At 46.1% G+C, this 23,507-nt stretch overlaps 1 protein-coding gene across 1 annotated transcript; it reads right to left on the bottom strand.

Moving 5' to 3' along the window:
- Positions 1-3,498: 3,498 nt before the first annotated feature.
- On the bottom strand, positions 3,499-23,291 carry hhla1 (HHLA1 neighbor of OC90; the record flags this gene model as incomplete). Its single annotated transcript, XM_079285802.1, has 13 exons — positions 3,499-3,542; positions 5,638-5,720; positions 6,605-6,767; positions 15,583-15,986; positions 17,188-17,368; positions 17,489-17,521; positions 18,104-18,184; positions 19,231-19,278; positions 19,389-19,472; positions 19,547-19,630; positions 20,117-20,200; positions 21,466-21,546; positions 23,201-23,291. 13 exons carry the CDS (start codon positions 23,289-23,291, stop codon positions 3,499-3,501), a joined length of 1,461 nt encoding a protein of 486 aa, XP_079141928.1.
- Positions 23,292-23,507: the final 216 nt, after the last annotated feature.

The raw sequence follows: 23,507 nt of genomic DNA, 5'->3' as shown, positions 1-23,507 counted from the left end.
CAGCAGGGGGCAGCACTGAGCACGGATCCCGCGTCTGAGCTTGAAGCGCCGTTGGGTGCAAAATAATACCGACGTCACACAAAAGCTACGAATGAGCTTCACGTCGTTATTATTTCAAAAGCTCGGAAAAGACTCTTAATTATTCATTTGTATTAATTATTCATAAATTAACAGTCAATTATTTTATCGCGAGTTAACGCAGTTTTTTAAAAATGATTTTAACACAAGAACGGGCAGCGAGCGGTGAACAGCTGTTTGTGTGGCGTCACTTCCTACTCCATGCTTCACCTACACTCCCCTGGGTCCTAAATCCCTCCATGTACAGCTTCTTATCACCCTCTATGTACCAACGTACATTTATAACAAATACCACATATTACGGTAATCAGCGTTATTATGTGTCTGACCACAATACCAAAAAAAGCAAAAAAGAAAAGATTAATTTAAATGATTCTTTTAGAGTTTTTAAAGTGTTTTGTTTGTAATATTTATAATAAGAATCATTTAGCATCACAACTGAGAATTTAACAAACATAAAAACATGACGTAGATAGGTTTGCAGTTTTCAAGAAGTATATTTAAATATCATCTCTTACACACATGAAGATAAAGTTGTGAACACCTGAATATCTATGATCAGAGTCGTTATAACTGCGTTATAACTGCTGCTGTGTAAAGGGAACACTGCTGCTAACAACAACCTGATGTGTTTAAAGTGTTCACACACAATGTTATTCACCTTTGTTCATTTAGCAGCACTTTCAAATAAAAGTGCACAACACACTACTTTTGAATTCATTATTGAACTTTGCGCATAACAATGCGATTAACAGAAAAACAATCATGCGATTAATCGTGATTAAAAATTGTAATCGTTGCCCAGCACTAATATATATATATTCATATATTTCATCTTCAATGTCACCTCAAAGCTGAAGCGGTCAACTCTGCACGTTAATGCATCCACATGACAACAAAGAGTCGAACCGTAGCTCTGCTTTGGTCTCAAACAGCTCCATCATTCTTAAAAAGTTAAGAAACATCCGTCTCTTTAGCTGCTAACAGCTGCACCCTGTTCACATCTGGTCTCACATCTGGTCTCTGTGTCGGTCTGTACTGAGGGGTTCGGTGCGTGCTGCAGCTGGAAACATGGAGACTGAACCAGACAGGGAACGTGCTGCAAAAACCAAAACCAGAAGCTAACAGAAGCTGAACAGCTCCGTCCTTCATTTAAATCAGATGCTGTACAATACAAACATGACACAGCAACACCACCACAAACCTCCTGTCATCATCAATCAGCAGTCAGCCGAACTAAACAGCCTGTTGAGGAGAAGCTCTCACCTTATTGTTGGGTTGGCGGCTGCAGAAGTTGTGGCCTCCTCACTGAGTGAAGGTGAGCGTTTCAACCTGACTCACTGCAGCACACACAGCCAACAGAGGAGGTGGAAGACCTTTCAGTGCTTTCGTTGTCTCAGTTTCCCAACAGAATAAACTCTCAGCTCCACCAACTGTTGATCAGTACCGAGGAGGCGAGCCCCTTCCGTTCAAGTCTGATTGGCTGTCCGGTGACACCTGAGCAGGAGCTTATCGTGGTTTTGGTTCCTGTGCAGGTATTTGAAGCTTTAATGGAGGCGGGGGTCCTGAGGGAGGGACCCACAGAGTGATCTTTGTGCCGCAATGGGGGCTGGATTCGTGACCCCGGGCTCGACCTGGTCTTATCTGATCCTCCCAGGGGTCCAGATCAATGAATACCTGCAGGGATGGGGGGGGGGGGGGGGGGTAATAACAGGTGGAGGGCTGATAGTGGGGCATTGTGTGAGACAGGTGCAGCAGTGGGGGAGAGTGGGACAGATGTTTATGTCAAAAGGTCATGTTACGTGCAGGAAGACGATAAAATCACGGACGCACGTTCGGACCATTATTATTCTTTCTGAAGCCGTCACATGTCGAGCACGCCAGGATGCACACGCGTGAAGATGTTCGGGTGAAGAAGCATGCAATACATGTCATGGGCTATACTTTAAGCGTTAATAGTTATCTGTACATGACGAAGGGAATCTAAGCGTTGTGAGCTGCATTTCATGGTAAATGGACGTGCATTTGCAGAGCGCTTTCATCCACATTCACCCAAAATGACTCTCATCCTCTCTTGTGTCCACCAGGGGGCGACTCCTCTGGTTGTATAGAAGTCTATAGAAAATGACTCTACTTCTCTCTTGATTTATTCCCTCAGTAAACATTGTAAACATGAGTTTATGTCTCAGTCTCTAGTTTCAAGTCTTCTTCAATACAGCATGATGTTCATTTAGTACATTATGGTCCATTTAGAGTCACACAGACCATAAAGCAGGGGATGCTTTAGGGCGGGGCCAGAGGCCAGAGACATATACGGCAAAAAAATGAGTGACGTCACCATGACTACGTCCACTTCCTATAAACAATCTATGGTTCACATGCACCAAATACTCAAAGACAACATTCCTACCAAGCCGTTTATGAGGAAAATGAAAATGAATATTCCACCAACAGTGCAGTTGACACGCAGCCTCCGTCGTCCATCTTTCAACCAGCGTGACCTCTGAAAGGTCGGCATTGTGACCCGTGTGCTTCGGGAGGTCAGGTGTCTTCTTGGCCGACGACACGTTGACACGCTGGAGGAGCCGCGGATCGAACCGCCGATCTTCCGGTTGTAAAACAACCCGCTCTACGCCTGAGCCACAGAGTTCAGATTATCTTCAGCAAAACTTCAAAGAGAAGAAGTAAAACAGCAGAACGATGCCGAGTCAAATGAAACCCTCCACAGCCTTTATGAAGGAACAAAGATTGCCGAGAGATTTGTTACGTTCCCACAAAACGAACCCGCTTCCTCAGTGACGTTTCAAGGGAAACGCATTCTCTCTGCATTATCGTCGCAGTTTTAAATGTTGTGAACTTAACGAAGAAACGCAACTAAACTTCTGGGATTTGAAACATTTCCAACAGGGAATTTTAAAAGCTGCAATGTTTAAATTCACCTGGAACAACTTACAAACATCTCAATGAAAAGCAGCAGGAGAGATGGAGCAGGCAGCCAGACTTTTATTCAACGCAGAAAAACACCTCTAAATTCCAGACTGTTTTCCAAACCTTCCAATCTTCAGTTGATTTGAAAAGCTTGGTTTTAAATATGCGTTTGTATCAATAGTCTGTCAGTTTTAGAGCTTTTGCACCGGTTCAGTTCCAGGAGTCCAGCGTTCTGTGTCATTCAGTCCTCGTGGCCCTAAAATCTAACATCACATCACTGAGGAGGTTATAGCGATGAACGTCAAAAACATTGACCTGACGTGTAAAAAGTTGTGTGAAAACTTTCACGGTGAACAATTTCCAAACCATCCAGATTTAGAAACCAGATTGTGTTTCCATGCACTCTGCAGATGTTCCAGAAGTGTTCTCAGCTGAGGTTTGTAGTTTCAGTCACTTCCTGTGATGAAGAACAGCTCTTTGTTTCCTCTCTGGTCACAGTTTACTGCACATCTTTGTCAGGCATCTCTGTTTCAGGTCTGAGGAGGAGGAGGAGAGGAGAGAGAGAGGAGAGGAGAGGAGAGTGAGAGAGGAGGAGGAGAGGGGAGGAGAGGAGAGGAGAGGAGAGAGAGGAGAGGAGGAGGAGGAGAGGGAGAGGAGAGAGAGGAGAGGAGAGGAGAGGGAGGAGGAGAGGAGAGAGAGAGAGGAGGAGGAGAGGAGGAGAGGAGGAGGAGAGAGGAGGAGGAGAGGAGAGGAGAGAAGAGGAGGAGAGGAGGGAGAGGAGGAGGAGGAGAGGAGAGGGAGGAGGGAGGAGGGGAGGAGGAGGAGGGAGGAGGAGAGGAGGGAGGGGGAGGAGGGAGAGGAGGGAGGAGGAGAGGAGAGGAGAGGAAGGGAGGAGGAGAGGAGGAGAGGAGAGGAGAGGAGGAGATGAGGAGAGGAGAGGAGAGGAGGAGGAGAGGAGAGGAGAGGTAGAGGAGAGGAGAGGAGGAGGAGAGGAGGGGGAGAGGAGGAGAGGAGGGAGGAGGGGAGAGGAGGGTGAGAGGAGAGGAGAGGAGGGGAGAGGAGAGGAGAGGAGAGGGAGGAGGAGAGGAGGAGAGGAGAGGAAGAGGAGGACGAGGAGAGATGAGGAGAGGAGGAGAGGAGGGGAGGGAGAGGAGAGGAGGAGAGGGAGGGAGAGAGAGAAGAGGGAGGAGAGGAGAGGAGAGGAGAGGAGAGGAGGAGGAGGAGGGGAGGAGGGGAGGAGAGGAGGAGAGGAGGGGAGGGGGAGGGGAGAGGGGAGGAGGAGAGGAGAGGAGGGGAGAGGAGAGGAGAGGAGAGGAGGAGGAGAGGAGAGGAGGGGGGAGGAGGAGAGGAGAGGAGAGGAGAGGAGAGGAGGGGGGAGGAGGAGAGGAGAGGAGAGGAGAGGGGAGGAGAGAGGAGGAGAGGAGGGGAGAGGAGGAGGAGAGGAGAGGAGAGAGGAGAGGAGAGGAGAGGAGGGGAGGAGGAGAGGAGGGGGAGAGGAGGAGAGGAGGGGAGGAGGGGAGAGGAGGGGAGAGGAGGGAGGAGGAGAGGAGAGGAAGGGAGGAGGAGAGGAGGAGAGGAGAGGAGTGGAGAGGAGGAGAGGAGAGGAGAGGAGAGGAGAGGAGAGGTGAGGAGGAGGGGAGGAGGAGAGGAGGGGAGAGGAGGAGAGGAGAGGAGAGGAGGGGAGGAGGAGAGGAGAGGAGGGGAGGAGGAGAGGAGGAGAGGAGAGGAGAGGAGGAGAGGAGGAGATGAGGAGAGGAGGAGAGGAGGGAGGGGAGGGGAGAGGAGAGGAGGAGAGGGGAGGGGAGAGGAGAAGAGGGGAGGAGAGGAGAGGAGAGGAGAGGAGAGGAGGAGGGGAGGAGAGGAGGAGGAGGAGGAGGGGAGGAGGGGAGGAGAGAGGAGAGGAGGAGAGGAGGGAGGGGAGGGGAGAGGGGAGGAGGAGAGGAGGAGGAGGACAGGAAGAGGAGGAGAGGGTTACGAGCAGGTAACCGGAGACGGGCTCTTTAATGAGGTCATCTTTGAAGTACGTGGACAAAGGTTTTATAGTAACCCAGCAGATCAGCAACCATCAAGGGTTACTCATCATACCCACACTTTCAAGTCTGAACGCACCTGCTGCAGAAGGACACACCTGTGTTCAGCCTGTTTGCAGTTAACTGATGCTGAACGACTACAAACATGGAGGATCACACACACAGCCTTTGTTCCTCTGGTCAGCGGACGTGATAGAAGACGAGCAGACAGTGAGCTCCAGTGTAAAGAGTTTGTTCTTTAGTTTCTGATACGAGAGGAAACTTTCTGTCCGTTAAACTGGTAAACTGGTTAAACTGGTTAAACTGGTTAAACTGGTTAAACTGCGGCTCACGTGTGTGCCGAACCCCCGAGGATCCGGAACATCACCACAGTAGTTTAGTTTCACATGTATTGGAACGGTTACATGTTTAAAGCTCGTTTAAAGCCATGCGACTGCTTCACAACCTCAGCAGTCACGAACGTCCGTCAGGGCGTCATCAGCAAACAATCGATTCCATCGTTTGGGTACCGCGTTGGAATCAGACTTGCTTGAGATTTTACACAAAACAATCCTCGTGCAACAGCACAGTGGAGCTGCTATCGATGGATCGGACCACTTACTTCTGGAGAAGGAGACTCTCCTGACCCGCCGACACACCTCAGACGTGTGCTGTTCATACCAGAGGTGGCTGTCGTCACAGTACCTGAGAGACAAGAAGACGCAGCTGCTTCATCATCAGCTGCTCAACACCAACTACACGCATCGTCTCAACGTGGTGAAGATCATCCGGTGATTCGTGGGTCACGGTTAACGCTGGACATGGAGACATGAACCTTCACCATCAGAGAGCATGAAACACAATATTCTGTTTCTTTCTTTCTTCTTGGTTCATTTGGTTCTTGTGTTGGATGAGTTATTTCTAAGAATAACTTTAAATATGTGCAAAGAGAAACATTGCAAAAGTCTTTAAATCGTGTTTTAAATGTCTGTGACCGAGATGGAGTTGTTGTTACATTGATATATTTCAGCGTGTAGATTTGGACATGTGGTGTCTCATGTTTCCGTGTACAGGACATCCTGTACGTTAGACTGAAACAAGAGTTTTACTTTTAGACCACATTGCATCCAACTAAGTAATGTGTGTGAATATTTATTGCCTGTGACATCTTTTATGGTTTCCCTTAATAATCTGATGAACGTGATCGTTTTGTGGCACTGAGTGAAACACGCTGGCATCAAATGTCTCCTTAAAGTGAGTTATGAAGAGCAGAACAGCTTCAGTGGCAACATGACGCACCCATCCGTCACCTCAGTCAACCTTTGCTGACTTTACATCTATTGGGAGTTATTGACCCGTCATTCCAGCATGTAGATGTTTTTCTAGAAGTTTTCTATTTTCCTCAGTCGTGCTCTGTTGTTTTCCAAAACCTTCTGAACATTTGAGGTAAATCTGTTAATCAGCTTCTCTCTTCATGACTATTTCCTCTTTCTCCCTCATCTCCTCCAGTATTCTGGCTCTTCAACATCTCGATAATTAAAACAAACGTTCTGCGGAGGAGTCATCTCGGCGTCGGCGGCGTGAGAAACCTTTTCATGCGCGTCGTGTAGCCGGAGGGTCTGCAGAGGCACCGGGAGAAGAACTTGCAGAGCTCCAGGACGCAGGGCTGCAGCTTGTGAGCGCCGACGGTCGTCGCGCTGCCGCCGGTCGTCGCGCTGCCGCCGGTCGGCTCGGGCCTCCTCCACGGACAACCTGTCAACAGACAGAGCGAGAGGTCAGAGGTCACGGCAGTCACCAGCTGTGAGCGGCTCCTTTAAACCGAGCCCGTAAAAAACCTGCCGCTTAATGACTTTGTCTGCCAGACAAAAGCAAAATTAGGAACTTAATCACAAAGAAAAGAGATGATCACACAGTCACATGAACTACTAAACAAAGACATTCTAGTTAACCTCTCAAAGTGGTGATTTGGAGATTTTATGGGCAGAATAAATCATCCTCACACCCATCCTTCAAACGCTCTCGTTGTGTTTTTGCATAATGCCGTTTCAGTACTTAGATTCCCATTACAGGACTCAGTGGTGCCGATGCATTCTAATCATAATCAATGCATTGCAGGTACACAGGCTCCTAATTACCATACAAATACATATTCAAATGATCATGTTAATTAGACACTTCTCCACATTCTGCAGTTATTTGCTCATCGTGCAATCCAGAGCGATATGTAGAGCAGCAGCGTTTTACAACTCGGGCTCATAAGAGGTTTGTAAGAAGTCCGTCTTCATGCTCGATGCCTCGTTTGTTGATTTCTTGCTATTTGTGTCGGCTCAGCTCTTCTCACAAGTCAAGATGCAAAATCAAACATGAAAATTTCATTTACAAGTCAATTTTTTTGTCCCCGACAAGAAAGCAGAGGTCGACCTCGTCTTCAGGACATATTGCATCATCGCAACACAACAGAAGAAACAAAAAGGAGATGAAAGTGCAGCCCTAAGCCCCGCCCCCTGCTGCTACTCCATGGAGCCCACACTGTCACTAACTGCACTCCCCGAACAAATGACTCATTTTTGGAAAAACGCCAAAGCGATTTGAGAGAGAAAGTGACAGACAAGTCTAGAATGTGTGTTTGAAGGATCGATCGAGGATGAAAAGAGATGAAAGAGATAAAGAGAGATAGAAGTGTGACAGTGAACCGTCACATCACCTGGTGATCGAGACACAAGAGAATGAAATGAAGGAACAACACTGTTCCTCTTTATTCACCGATACAATCATGAAACTACAGTCAGTATACCTTCAGTAGCTAGCGTAACAAAGCTAGTTAATGATGCTAACTTACTTTGCTACACAAGGTTTTACGTAGAAACGTAACGTTTTGGAAACTTATCTCTAACGAGTATCAATGTTACGCAACGTTTAACCACGACGAGCTCCAAATCCACTAAAGCAGCAGAACATGAAGAAGATCTGGAACCACCGACGTCTGCGGAGCAGAGCCGGATGGTTGTAGCTGGACGATGCTACGCTGTGATTGGCCAGTCTGTGTACGAGGGGCGGGATGTAGCGGACGGTCAATTACCATGTTGTGATTCCTAAATAGCATTTGAAAATGTGGATTTCTTTTAAAAAGCTACTACAGATCAAACTTTAGGGAATTACGCAGAAATGTGACGGATGAGTGCAAAGTACTCGTAATCAACACAAAAGTGTGAATCTGGACAACGTTAACTTTGAGAGTTTTAGAATTCATTCACCTTAATTTGAACACAATTTAATCACAGTACAGCTGAGGCTGCAGTTTTCCACCTGATGGTGGCTCGAGATGAAAAGTCTGCTGAGGATGCATCCTCTGGGGAACATGAATGTCTGGACTTCAAATGTATTGCAATCCATCAAAATAGATATTTCAGTCTGGCTCAACGCAGTGACCGACAACAGGCCTGTTATTCCAGAGGCAACCGGCAACGCAACTCCACTATAAGCATGAATATTTGTATATTTACATGGTGAATGTAATGACTTGCAGTCTGCAATAAACGCTTTGGTCATATTTAACATTTGAAACGTCACAACACTCCACTGTATCTGCTTCCATTTACTTCACCAGCTGGTTTGTATGAGTGTGTGTGTTATATATCTTATAGGCTACACAGCTCATCAGGATACTTCTCTTTATACAAATAGTATCCATTTCATTTTGATAGCGTTTTTCAGACGCTGTGTTTCTCCTGCAGCCATCTCCATTCTTTACAACACAAAAGCAGCAAAGCGTTGGCATGAGATGATCTGCAGTGGTCACACAGCCGACTCACATCAGCCACAATGAGCCAAAGCCTCTTCTCACTGTGTGTGTGTGTGTGTGTGTGTGTGTGTGCGTGTGTGTGTGTGTGTGTTGCAGACACATTGACTTCCATGACACGGCCACAGACTCACGGCCACAAACGGTCATTTTCACTGCACACTAACGACTCTGTGACAAATGGCGCTCCGGCCTTCTGTTTGTTGCTAGGCAGAAGTCAGTGGGGGAGCAGCTTGTGCCTCTGCAGTGAGATGTTACTGCCACCTAGTGGTTCTGCTGGGAAATAACATGTAGTGTTTCCTCAGTGTTGACTGTCTGCTACATGATCACACATCATTCTGATGACAATAAGAAATCAGAAGAAAGACTTTTCGTTTATTTTAGAATAAAATCAAAGTTCACTTGTTTTTATGTTTTTCTTTTGTGAGATTTGATTTGAGATCATTTTGATGTTTTTATAAATCCCCAGCAGATGTTTGTTGCATGTTGTGTGTCCTCTCTCTCTCTGTTTAAAGGCCAAAATGCCAAAACAATTCTTAAGAAGAAGAAGAAGAAAGAAAGAAAGAAAGAAAGAAAGAAAGAAAGAAAGAAAGAAAGCATATACGACCACAAAGAGCGCAACACAAGCACAAAAACATGTTTTAAAACAGTGTAGCTGAAACTATCAGTTCTTATTTTCTATTGTTCTTTGCATGCTGCATGTTTTTTGAAGCAAAGCAAAATAAATTCACTTAAACTTTATGAAAAATATTGATATTTCATATTACTTTCTTCATATGTGAATTATGATCCCAGCATGTCTGAGAAACTAATAAATAAAATAGATAAATGTAATAAATTCATGTTTTTTTGGTAAGTGACTGTAGGACATAAATGTGTGTTTTTATGGATAATTGAGCTATTAAATAGCATTTATTCGACTACCCATCGTCACTAATATCCTGTTGGTGTTTCTAACGTCCTTCGGTTCATAATGTTCTTGATTTTAAGTGTTATATAACATAATAATGAGCATGTATTGGTCGTTCGTTTTTAACCTCAGTTCCATTTTTTAACAAAAGGAGTCTCTTCTCCCTCCTGACTGATGGAGCCAGCGAGCCAGCGACAGACAGACAGACTCAGTTTTGAAGACAATGTTGATGACAAATGAAATGCATCATTGAATAGTGATGCAATGTCTGTTGGCAGTAAATACAGTTATAGATACATGTTTAAAAGTGAAAGTCAAGCTTTGGAGACAGAAGTTGGCCCAGTGCATAAAGACTGAAGAAAGGAGAAAAGATCCCCGAGAGGAACATCAGCATTAATACCACCACAGTACCTCACTAAACATCCATCAGAGGGGGGAGAGGAGATATGTCGTTGAATATCTCGATCTGGTCTGCCTGACTCATCGACCCGTCATCTGGTTTGTGTAAGTTTGAATCTCTGACCCCGACCATGGCTCTGAACTATCAGAAGCCTGGCCGTGCTGTGCATTGATGAAGGCGCTGTCCGTGGTGCTGAAGTAGCAGATCGATTCGTTATTGTGACTTTTTTCCTCTAAGCCTGTCAGTTCTGTTTGGTCTTGGTTCTGTAACACTCTCTGAACTATATTGCTCGGGTCAATCCTCGAGTTAAAGATTAATTAATAAATACTATTGATTTACCTGGTTTTTCTGTTTCCACAGACTTGCTGGGTGTTGTAGTTCTCCTGCTTAGGGGCCCTGTAGTCCTTCGATCCACCGTGGAGCCTGCTGTGGGACGGGCGGTTGAAAGTCTTGTAGGATGAACTGTAGAAGTTGTGAGCTGGGTCGTTCTACTTTGCTGGTGTGTAGCTGTGATTAACCGGGTCAGACTAATAACTGGTGAGAATGTTGTGGGTTTGGTTGAAGCTGTGGTCAGTTCGGTTGATGGAGATCTTACTGTGGTTGATGGAGCTCTTACTGTGGTTGATGGAGCTCGTACTGTGGTTGATGGAGCTCCCACTGTGGTTGATGGAGCTCCCACTGTGGTTGATGGAGCTCCCACTGTGGTTGATGGAGCTCCCACTGTGGTTGATGGAGCTCCCACTGTGGTTGATGGAGCTCCCACGGTGGTTGTTGGAGCTCCCACTGTGGTTGATGGAGCTCCCACTGTGGTTGATGGAGCTCCCACTGTGGTTGATGGAGCTCCCACTGTGGTTGATGGAGCTCCCACTGTGGTTGATGGAGCTCCCACGGTGGTTGATGGAGCTCCCACTGTGGTTGATGGAGCTCCCACTGTGGTTGATGGAGCTCCCACGGTGGTTGATGGAGCTCCCACGGTGGTTGATGGAGCTCCCACGGTGGTTGATGGAGCTCCCACGGTGGTTGATGGAGCTCCCACTGTGGTTGATGGAGCTCTTACTGTGGTTGATGGAGCTCTTACTGTGGTTGATGGAGCTCTTACTGTGGTTGATGGAGCTCTTACTGTGGTTGATGGAGCTCTTACTGTGGTTGATGGAGCTCTTACTGTGGTTGATGGAGCTCCCACTGTGGTTGATGGAGCTCCCACTGTGGTTGATGGAGCTCCCACTGTGGTTGATGGAGCTCCCACTGTGGTTGATGGAGCTCCCACTGTGGTTGATGGAGCTTGTACTGTGGTTGATGGAGCTCGTACTGTGGTTGATGGAGCTCCCACTGTGGTTGATGGAGCTCGTACTGTGGTTGATGGAGCTCCCACGGTGGTTGATGGAGCTCCCACTGTGGTTGATGGAGCTCCCACTGTGGTTGATGGAGCTCCCACTGTGGTTGATGGAGCTCCCACTGTGGTTGATGGAGCTCCCACTGTGGTTGATGGAGCTAGTACTGTGGTTGATGGGGCTCCTACTGGGGCTGATGTGGTAGATGGAGCTCCTATTATGGTTGATATGGTTGATGGAGCTTCTTCTGAGGTTGACGGTGCTGTTACTGTGGTAGATGTGGTAGATGGAGCTCCCGCTGTGGTTGATGGAGCTCCCACTGTGGTTGATGGAGCTCCCACTGTTGTTGATGGAGCTCCCGCTGTTGTTGATGGAGCTCCCGCTGTTGTTGATGGAGCTCCCGCTGTTGTTGATGGAGCTCCCGCTGTTGTTGATGGAGCTCCCGCTGTTGTTGATGGAGCTCCCGCTGTTGTTGATGGAGCTCCCGCTGTTGTTGATGGAGCTCCCGCTGTTGTTGATGGAGCTCCCGCTGTTGTTGATGGAGCTCCTACTGTTGTTGATGTAGCTCCTACTGTTGTTGAAGGAGCTCCTACTGTTGTTGATGGAGCTCCTACTGTTGTTGATGGAGCTCCTACTGTTGTTGATGGAGCTCCTACTGTTGTTGATGGAGCTCCTACTGTTGTTGAAGGAGCTCCTACTGTTGTTGACGGAGCACCTACTGTTGTTGAAGGAACTCCTACTGTTGTTGATGGAGCTCTGACTGTGGTAGATGTGGTTGATGGAGCTCCTACTGTTGTTGATGGAGCTCCTACTGTTGTTGAAGGAGCTCCTCCTGTGGTTGATGTGGTTGATGGAGCTCCTATTGTTGTTGATGGAGCTCCTACTGTTGTTGAAGGAGCTCCTCCTGTGGTCGATGGAGCTCTAACTGTGGGAGATGGAGCTCCTACTGTTGTTGATGGAGCTCCTACTGTTGTTGAAGGAGCTCCTCCTGTGGTTGATGTGGTTGATGGAGCTCCTATTGTTGTTGATGGAGCTCCTACTGTTGTTGAAGGAGCTCCTCCTGTGGTCGATGGAGCTCCTACTGTGGTTGATGGAGCTCGTACTGTGGTTGATGGAGCTCTTACTGTGGTTGATGGAGCTCTTACTGTGGTTGATGGAGCTCCCACTGTGGTTGATGGAGCTCCCACTGTGGTTGATGGCGCTCGTACTGTGGTTGATGGAGCTAGTACTGTGGTTGATGGGGATCCTACTGGGGCTGATGTGGTAGATGGAGCTCCTATTATGGTTGATATGGTTGATGGAGCTTCTTCTGAGGTTGACGGTGCTGTTACTGTGGTAGATGTGGTAGATGGAGCTCCCGCTGTTGTTGATGGAGCTCCCACTGTTGTTGGTGGAGCTCCTACTATTGTTGATGGAGCTCCTACTGTTGTTGATGGAGCTCCTACTGTTGTTGATGGAGCTCCTACTGTTGTTGAAGGAGCTCCTACTGTTGTTGATGGAGCTCCCGCTGTTGATGGAGCTCCTACTGTTGTTGATGGAGCTCCTACTGTTGTTGATGGAGCTCCTACTGTTGTTGAAGGAGCTCCTACTGTTGTTGATGGAGCGCCTACTGTTGTTGAAGGAGCTCCTACTGTTGTTGATGGAGCTCTGACTGTGGTAGATGTGGTTGATGGAGCTCCTACTGTTGTTGATGGAGCTCCTACTGTTGTTGAAGGAGCTCCTCCTGTGGTCGATGTGGTTGATGGAGCTCCTATTGTTGTTGATGGAGCTCCTACTGTTGTTGAAGGAGCTCCTCCTGTGGTCGATGGAGCTCTAACTGTGGGAGATGGAGCTCCTACTGTGGTTGATGGAGCTCTTACTGTGGTTGATGGAGCTCTTCCTGTGGTTGATGGAGCTCTTCCTGTGGTTGATGGAGCTCTTACTGTGGTAGATGGAGCTCCTACTGTGGTAGATGGAGCTCCTACTGTGGTAGATGGAGCTCCTACTGTGGTAGATGGAGCTCCTACTGTGGTTAATGGAGCTCCTCCTGTGGTCGATGTGCTTGATGGAGCTCTAACTGTGGTCGATGTGGTTGATGGGGCTCCTCCTGTGGTCGATGTGGTTGATGGAGCTCCTACTGTGGTTGATGGGGCTCCTCCTGTGGTCGATGTGGTTGATGGATCTCTAACTGTGGTTGATGGAGCTCTTCCTGTGGTTGATGGAGCTCTTCCTGTGGTTGATGGAGCTCTTACTGTGGTAGATGGAGCTCTTCCTGTGGTTGATGGAGCTCCTACTGTGGTTGATGGGGCTCCTCCTGTGGTCGATGTGGTTGATGGAGCTCCTATTGTTGTTGATGGAGCTCCTACTGTTGTTGAAGGAGCTCCTCCTGTGGTCGATGGAGCTCTAACTGTGGGAGATGGAGCTCCTACTGTGGTTGATGGAGCTCTTACTGTGGTTGATGGAGCTCTTACTGTGGTTGATGGAGCTCTTCCTGTGGTTGATGGAGCTCTTACTGTGGTAGATGGAGCTCCTACTGTGGTAGATGGAGCTCCTACTGTGGTAGATGGAGCTCCTACTGTGGTTAATGGAGCTCCTCCTGTGGTCGATGTGCTTGATGGAGCTCTAACTGTGGTCGATGTGGTTGATGGGGCTCCTACTGTGGTTGATGGGGCTCCTCCTGTGGTCGATGTGGTTGATGGATCTCTAACTGTGGTTGATGGAGCTCTTCCTGTGGTTGATGGAGCTCTTCCTGTGGTTGATGGAGCTCTTACTGTGGTAGATGGAGCTCTTCCTGTGGTTGATGGAGCTCCTACTGTGGTTGATGGGGCTCCTCCTGTGGTCAATGTGGTTGATGGAGCTCTAACTGTGGTTGATGGAGCTCCTACTGTTGTTGATGGAGCTCCTACTGTTGTTGATGGAGCTCCTACTGTTGTTGATGGAGCTCCTACTGTGGTTGATGGAGCTCCCACTGTGGTTGATGGAGCTCCCACTGTGGTTGATGGCGCTCGTACTGTGGTTGATGGAGCTCCCACTGTGGTTGATGGAGCTCTTACTGTGGTTGATGGAGCTCCCACTGTGGTTGATGGAGCTCCCACTGTGGTTGATGGAGCTCGTACTGTGGTTGATGGAGCTCCTACTGTGGTTGATGGAGCTCCTACTGTTGTTGATGGAGCTCCTACTGTTGTTGAAGGAGCTCCCGCTGTTGTTGATGGAGCTCCCGCTGTTGTTGATGGAGCTCCCGCTGTTGTTGATGGAGCTCCTACTGTTGTTGATTGAGCTCCTACTGTTGTTGATGGAGCTCCTACTGTTGTTGATGGAGCTCCTACTGTTGTTGATGGAGCTCCTACTGTTGTTGAAGGAGCTCCTACTGTTGTTGATGGAGCGCCTACTGTTGTTGAAGGAGCTCCTACTGTTGTTGATGGAGCTCTGACTGTGGTAGATGTGGTTGATGGAGCTCCTACTGTTGTTGATGGAGCTCCTACTGTGGTTGATGGAGCTCTTCCTGTGGTTGATGGAGCTCTTACTGTGGTAGATGGAGCTCTTCCTGTGGTTGATGGAGCTCCTACTGTGGTTGATGGGGCTCCTCCTGTGGTCGATGTGGTTGATGGAGCTCTAACTGTGGTTGATGGGGCTCCTCCTGTGGTCGATGTGGTTGATGGAGCTCTAACTGTGGTCGATGTGGTTGATGGAGCTCTAACTGTGGTCGATGTGGTTGATGGAGCTCTAACTGTGGTTTGTTGAGCTCTTATTGTGGTAGATGGAGCTCTTACTGTGGTTTGTTGAGCTCTTATTGTGGTAGATGGAGCTCTTACTGTAGTTTGTTGAGCTCTTATTGTGGTAGATGGAGCTCTTACTGTGGTTTGTTGAGCTCTTATTGTGGTAGATGGAGCTCTTACTGTGGTTTGTTGAGCTCTTATTGTGGTAGCTGGAGCTCTTACTGTGGTTTGTTGAGCTCTTATTGTGGTAGATGGAGCTCTTACTGTGGTTTGTTGAGCTCTTATTGTGGTTGATGGAGCTCTAACTGTGGTTTGTTGAACTCTTATTGTGGTAGATGGAGCTCTGACTGTGGTTTGTTGAGCTTTTATTGTGGTAGATGGAGCGCTGACTGTGGTTTGTTGAGCTCTTATTGCGGTAGATGGAGCTCTAACTGTGGTTGATGGAGCTCTTATTGTGGTAGATGGAGCTCTGACTGTGGTTTGTTGAGCTCTTATTGTGGTAGATGGAGCTCTTACTGTGGTTTGTTGAGCTCTTACTGTGGTTTGTTGAGCTCTTATTGTGGTTGGAGCTGCAGCTGTTGTGACAGAGGCAGTGGTGACTCTCAGGGTGGTGGTGGGTTGCGTTGACGTGATTGGTTGTAAGCTTGTTCCTCTTCCTGTAGCTGTTGTCTGAGCCGTCATCACTGCTTGTGTTGTTGCTTTCTGTGTTGTCCCTCTTGGTGTCGTCCCCGGTCGGCCCGCTGTAGTTTGACTTTGCGGCGTCACGTTTGCAGGTCGTCCAGCTGCTGGCAGCGGCTGTGAAGTGCTCCTCTTCGCTGTTGTAGCAGCTGGTTGATCTGTAGTTGGTGGTGAAACGAATGATTCAAACACAAACGAGAAGAAGAACTCAGAGAGACAAATCAACAACACTGACTGATTTCATCTGAACTTTTTTATACTATTAATGAAACACTGGGTCCATTATTTGATAAGTCAAATTGTGATGATGAATATTTTTTTACTGTTTCGGAACACTTCTTGTTTTGGACTAAACAATAATTAATTAATGAATTGAAAACATGATTGAGAGAGTGTTCATGATATTAGTTGTAGCTCTACAAGTTACAAATTGTTTCAGAAGTAGAATTATACATTTTAAATGTATTTCATTTGGGAAACGTCTTGCTAAAGTACATGGGTTAAAAACACGGGATGGAATAAAGTGAACATTAAATCAAATGGACTCTTACAGCATACCAGAACATATTTCTGCATTTCAATAAAATACATTTTGGTGATCATAATAATTACACAAAAAAATTAATTGCTTGTTAAAAATATTCTCGGAAATGTTTTCCAGCTATTTTTACAACATGTCCATGATTTCCTAATAATTTCACAATAATTGTTTGAGAATTTTCCTGGAAAGAATCATGCAATTAAAAAATATATAGAACTACTTCTAATGAATGAGGGTCAATCGCTGAGCTAAGATCAGCAGACAGCACAGACGTGAAAAATATTAAACTGGAAAGTACACAATTCAACATATTGGATGAATAATATTACAATAATTAAACAATGACTACAATAATAAAGGAAAATATGTTATTGTTTTAATTTTTTTATAAAGTCATAGAGTTAACTTTCCAGAAAACTCCCTAATATCATTATGAAATGATTAATCATTTGCAAACATGTAACAACACAAACATGCCGATTACATTTTCTCAGCTGTGGAGTAAATGAACTCTTTATGGGCTTAAGGTTTCTTAAAAGGACAATTTTCATGTTTTCAGGGATTTTGTCTCGATCTCTGAACATCGTTTTAGATTGATGACCACAGATTTCACCACATCTGAACCGTGTCAACTTTCATCTTAGACAGAAAACAAGCCGACAGTACGGAACTTTAGATTCCCTAACGTATGAATCCTGATCTTTGCAGTGACTCAGGTCACATTGTTCATAACTGGACATCACATACAGCATCTTTATGACATTCAGCAGCCTGCAGCATGAATAAGCCAGGAACTGATTCCTATTCACAGCTTTTACACGTTATTCTGGAGACCGAAGCTAATTCCCAGTCTGCAGGTTTGACAGCGTGAGTCTGAATATGAAGCGCTGGCCTCCTGTGGAGACTCACCATGATCAGTAGAGTGGACTCTGCTGGTCAGCACGGAGCTCATCCCAGATGGAGAGATGTGACTCACATTCGTGGGCAGTTGGTGCCATTCTGGGGTTTAAAATAGATGATTGGAAACAAGATTTGAGCGGTTGTCGAAGCGTCCTGAAGAGGACAACAGATGCTTGAAGGGGCTTCTTTCTTTTTCTTTTAAAGCGCTGAGTTACTCACCGACAGGGAGTCTGAAGGAGGAGACGTTACCTACTCGAAAAAAGAGGAAGGTTCAGGAAAAAAGAGGAAGGACGAAGAGAAGAAAGAAGGTTCAAATCGGATCCTCAGACAGGATCGTGCCGCACCAGCTGGTTGTAAACTCACGTATTTATTGTATTGTTCTGCTGTCAGACTGATTTAGATACTTTACACACTCTGCATGCTTTCATGTTGAGTGTCCAACAATAACTTTGTCTCTAGTCCATGTTGCTATGAACATAATCATCCCTCATTCATCTGCTGTGCATGAGTTGTTTTATGAGATCCCTCCAACAGAAGTGTGGAAAACAGACCAAGAGCAGCAAAGTACACGAACGCTTTCTAACACGTCAAGTCAGCAGTGATTTTAAAGTACTCTCTTCCTGTGCAGCGTTACATTTTTAATGTTCAATATCTGCCGGAGTGTCTGGCTCAGTTGGTTTAGAGGAAATCTCCATAGATTGTGCACCCTGGGTTCAAAGAGGACGTCTGAGTTTATACATGCAGCTCCTGCAGTGAGTGGACGCTGCCACCTGGTGGTCGTGTTGCACGTCGTCAGGGAATATCAAATCAGTGCATCAGTGAGTAAAAGTAAACCTCTGTGTGGTCCCTCCACGATGGTCTGGTTGAAGAGCGGCGTGATGGAGCCGACCTCCCACAGCGCTGGCACCTCTCTGCCTGGACCGACCCCACACACACACACACACACACACACACACACACACGCGCAGACACGCACGCACGCACGCACGCACGCACACACGCACACACGCACACACACACACAGACACACACACACACACAGACACACAGACACGCACACACACAGACACACACACACACACACACACAGACACACACACACACACACACACACACACACACAGACACACAGACACGCACACACACAGACACACACACACACAGACACACACACACACACACAGACACGCACACACACACACACAGACACACACAGACACACACAGAGACACACACACACACACACACACAGACACACACACAGACACACACACACACACACAGACACACACACACGTGTTAAATGTGTAACATCTGTATGAACTGTTGCAGCTTCGGTACGTTGTCTGTTGGTTCCAGTTCCTTAACAGTTATATAATCCATCGAGTCCGAACACATGAATGGATTTATCTGTTTTCTTACTTGAAGCATAACTTTGGTATCTTTCAAACTAAAGTCGATTCATGTTTTCCGGACGGTGAAGCGTTGTCTTTTCTTCACCTTTCTTTTGATGCGGTCAGTTGTTTTTGTTGTGTCATGTGACTTGTTGTTGGACAAAGGTCAGAGTTCATCGCTAGACGACAGACAGCGTAGTTTCGTGTTCATCTAAAGGATTTTGAACGTCCTGGCTGAATATTTAGCTGATTTCAACGATGAGACGCCAGATTTCAGGAGGAGACACAAGAGGTAAAGAGAAGTTTCATTTCTCTAGAACACCAACCTGAGCTCGTCAGACGCAGAAACAAGATGTGTGTTGATACTCATCCGACCACAATAATGGTATGAAAGCAAAGATCCAGTATGTCTCAATACATGCAGTACCAGGATATCTACACGCTCCACAACAATGAAATGATCCGATTTAAACTGCAGTCAGTGCTGACGAGGCGCGCTGCACATTAAACACAGTTTCAATAGAAGTCAGCAGAAGGGATCCAGTGAGCTCTACTCACCCGTCTTACCCGCCATCACACAGATGTAAATACAGTCAGAGTTGTTCCTCTGGCTCACTGAGACACAAACACAGAACACACGGTGGCTGCAGATATAAATACAAATATATCACACGATGAAGAGACAACAGGAAACACCTGCCATGGATTCATGAACTCACACCCACCTGATAAGATGGAGGCAGATTTAAAGAGCTCGTGGAGGTAACTGGTGGAGTTCCCCATCACGTCCAGCAGGACGGCCGTGAAGTCTGATGACAGAGAGAAGGATGCATCAGCTGAAACGCTGGGAACTCAAATGAAACGCAGGTGAGGAGCAGCTCACCTGTGAGGTCGTTGGTCTCGTTGGTGACGCAGTAGCAGAATCTTCTCCTGAACTTGTTGCTTTCTACACTTTTAATGCTGGAAACTGAAGAAACAACACGGACAGATGATCAGTTCAGAGATCAGAGGGTTCAACACAGTGCAGACAACAAGAAACACCTTCTGTGTTATGAGCTGATGGAAACATTGAGTTAGTTCAGAGGCAGAAAAAGAGCTGAAAACAGCTTTTACACTCACTGCTGTCACAGACACAAAGGGAACTACTGCAGACAAGCGGACAGCGTCTGATCAGAAGGTAACGCACGTTAGTCCTGTTTCCAAACTGTCCGTCTCATCTCAGTCGCATCCAAACATGTGTGGTCCTTAAACACTGGATTCTACAGGCAGCTACACACCCGAACCACTAGACGCTCCACTGACCAAGTTATAGTTATCATAGAGGTGGAGCCAGTAATGCTGACTCCTCCCACTACACCGTCACTAACACCATGTTGAGATCCAACACAAGATGTACACACACACACACACACACACACGCACACGCACACACACACACACACAGTATATTTACTGTTGTAGACCAGCAGGGTGAGCTTATGCAGAGCCAGAGAGCTGTAGGACGTCACACTGAGGAGGGAGAAGAGCTGCCGGGAGCCTGAAGGACAACAAGAGACACCAGGAACGATGCTATTACAGGAAGCATGTGCATGAGAGCATGTTGAACCTGGAAGCTTTCTACTGACATCAATGACTCTTAATCTACCGCTGCCTGACAGTGGAGGTTGACCCGATGATGACCCACTGATGACGGTATTGCAAACACAACATCTCCTGCTGAACAAGCAGTCAGTTGGCGAAACACAAGTTTATTCGGAAGTACTCACAGGAAGTGCCGCCATGGTTTATCATGAATGCGTCTACAATACAAGATATCGGTTGTTCTTTGCCACAGTTTGATGTTTGTAGAGAGAAATCAGAAGAACAGCGAGGAAACCTGCATGAGATCAGCCTGAACAAAGACTCACATCACCCGCTCACAACGCAACGACCAGCATAGAAATAGCTGCACCCGTTCATCCATAGAGCCGTGACCACACGTGCATAACTTATCCATTTTATCTGGAGCTGTGCGTCACAGCAGACCAGGGAGGTCCGCATATCTTCCTGAACGCTAACGGAGAGATTATGAGGAGGTTTTAGAGGCAGAGCAGAGAACAAAGAACAGTCTGTGACGTAAAGACACGTTTACATTTCACAACATACAAAAACCTTGAAGCAAGCATTAAAAGTGATCAAATTATACATAATATCCCCGAAATATCACCACAAAATGCAGAAAATGCTGTGACGAAGCAGCTTCTTTCAAAGGCTACTTCACTGAAAACACATTTTAACCTTTTGGTTCGACAGTCTGAGCCCGAAAACACCGGAGGAGAGCAGGGTTCAGTGTGTGCTGCTCTCAGCAGTCAATTACATTCTAAGACCATCAACATCTAGTGGGTCTAGTATGTACATCATATATATATTAGTATATATCCTCTGTTTTGTTGTAACTACATGTTTTGAGTAGTGTGTACACTGTTTTAGGCAGAAAGACGTGTTTCTGTCTCTTTGAGCAGCACAAACACAGTTCCATTCACCTCCACTGTTCACGGCTGCAGGCCGACGATTTAGAGGCGCACGTCACAAAACATCAGCACGTTAAAAGCAAAAGCTCTCCGTGAGGAGATCCCGTCTCTAACCGTGAGACGGGTTTGTGATGAGAGTGAACTGGTCCTTTAAATCGGACATCGTAAGAAGATACGCAGTCCTGCAGCTCGAGCTCTGGAGGAACAAGAAGAGCTTTGAGGTTTCATCCCGACGTACATGAGAGCTGCAGCTCAGCATCATCTCCACATGAGTGATATTATGACGACGTACCCGATTGGCTCGTATTCACTAACGTATTGACCAGCGGGGTGAGGTCGATGGCAGCTGGGTCGATGTGCTCTGCTGGGATCTCTGGGAAATAAAAGCAGACAGCAAAGTCAATGGGAGCTTATTCTGGTTCAACCTCTATTGTGGAATTAGCCAGATCAGCAAAATGTGGCCGGATACTAAAACAATGACCCAGAGGACTAAGTCCCGAGGTGCTGGTTATTAAAATAACCAGGGCGCAGTGAAGAGGTTGCTCTCAGATGTTGAGCCGATCCTGGTTTTTTATTTGATATCCTTCAGCTGTTTTATCATCAACAGGTTTTCAGTCACATGTGTTTGTTAGCTGCTAGCTTTGTATTAAACATGGATATCTAGTTTCATTATCTCTGCAAGAATAACAAACCATCTTGATAAATAGCTCTTCAGGTAAGAGAGATGAACTAACATCAGTCATCATTATCTGTTGTACTTCCTTCAAATATGAAATCGAAAAATCGGTCAATAATTTCGTAGTTATCCGTCTTTTTGATACAAATCCAAATGAGGATGAAACAAAGGAGTATAAGTGTGTAATTGTAGGTTCACAATAATAACATGGAAGAGGCTGGGAAGGGGAGTAATGCGCCTAGAAAGAAACTCACTAAATAGCTTTAAACGCATGAAAAATATCTCACAGATTTGCGAGATTTTAAAGTCATAAATTTACTGGAAAGAAAACATGGAAGTAAAAAAAAGTGGGAGGTTTGCAAGGTTGGATCAATGAAAGCGGTCCTCGTAAATCCTCTAATTCTACTTTCTTGTATCATATTTGTATTCATTTACTCTCTCATGGTGTTAGGGTCCGAAGAGTTAAGAACAAATCACACGATGTGTTGACGTGTTTGTATTAATGTTCTTCAAAAACCACATCATTTAGCAGATCTTCATCAGCAATACTGTAAACAAACCGTTAATAATAATAACAACAACAACAGAAGCAGTCAGCTGTGAAGTGCTGACTGTGTCATTTTATATCAATAACAACAGTTACATGTACAAATAAAGTATTCAGATTGAGTGTGTTGGGCTGTGAATGGTTGTGACTGACATGTAACATGAAAGCATGCAGATGATGAAGATGATGATGAAGATGATGTAATGAGGATGACCTGTGGAGTTCAGGACGACGTCTCTTCTGCGTCTCTCTTCCTGTCGTCCGTCTCTTAACGCTGTGAAAGAATCAAACGAAGAAAAGTTACATTTTTACATTTTTTACTGGCTCGTTTATTTGTTTGACATTAAAAATGTCATTTCTGCATAAAATTATTTTTCTGTGCCGTCTCACTTTTAGCTTCAACTTTTATCATTTTTTATATGTTACGTTTCTTTTCTCCTTTTTTGTTAAAATCTAGTCTGAGCCACAAAAATTATTATTATTTTAATAAATGATTATTAATTATTATTATTATTGTGGTTATTGCTGTTGTTATTATAATTATTATGGATGTCAGAATATTAGATTTTCATGAAATGATCCCTGAAGCTGAAACCTTCATGAGGAGAAGCTGCATCACATCGTCATGTAATAAATCACTTCGATAAGAAAACCACCAACTTAAGAAAACTGAGTTTAATTTAACTCAAATATGTTTCAAATGGTTTTGCTTCTCCGCACATTTCAATGAGTGGACAAAACAATCGAACAACTACAAGAACCACAGACTGAGAATCCTCAGACCTGCTGACTCATGAAGCCTACCTCGGCTGAAGAGGACGAGGAGTAAAGCGGTGGAGACGCCGACCAGGAGGCAGAGGCGCTGACGCTGCGAGCTTCTCTGAGAGTCGGCCATGACCGAGCTGAGGAACCGCTGGAACCACAAGAACCACAAGAACACAGGACCGGATCAACGACTCGACCGCTTCACTTTGTGCTGTCTCCTCACGTCTCAGGTGAACGAGTCTCAGGTGAACTAGTCCCAGGTGAACGAGTCTCAGGTGAACGAGTCCCAGGTGAACTAGTCCCAGGTGAACTAGTCCCAGGTGAACTAGTCCCAGGTGAACAAGTC

This window comes from Melanostigma gelatinosum, assembly GCF_949748355.1.
Source record: "Melanostigma gelatinosum genome assembly, chromosome: 15".
Lineage (NCBI taxonomy): Eukaryota > Metazoa > Chordata > Actinopteri > Perciformes > Zoarcidae > Melanostigma > Melanostigma gelatinosum.
The sequence above is the reverse complement of the archived record's forward strand: the minus strand, read 5'-3'. Positions and strand labels throughout refer to the sequence as shown.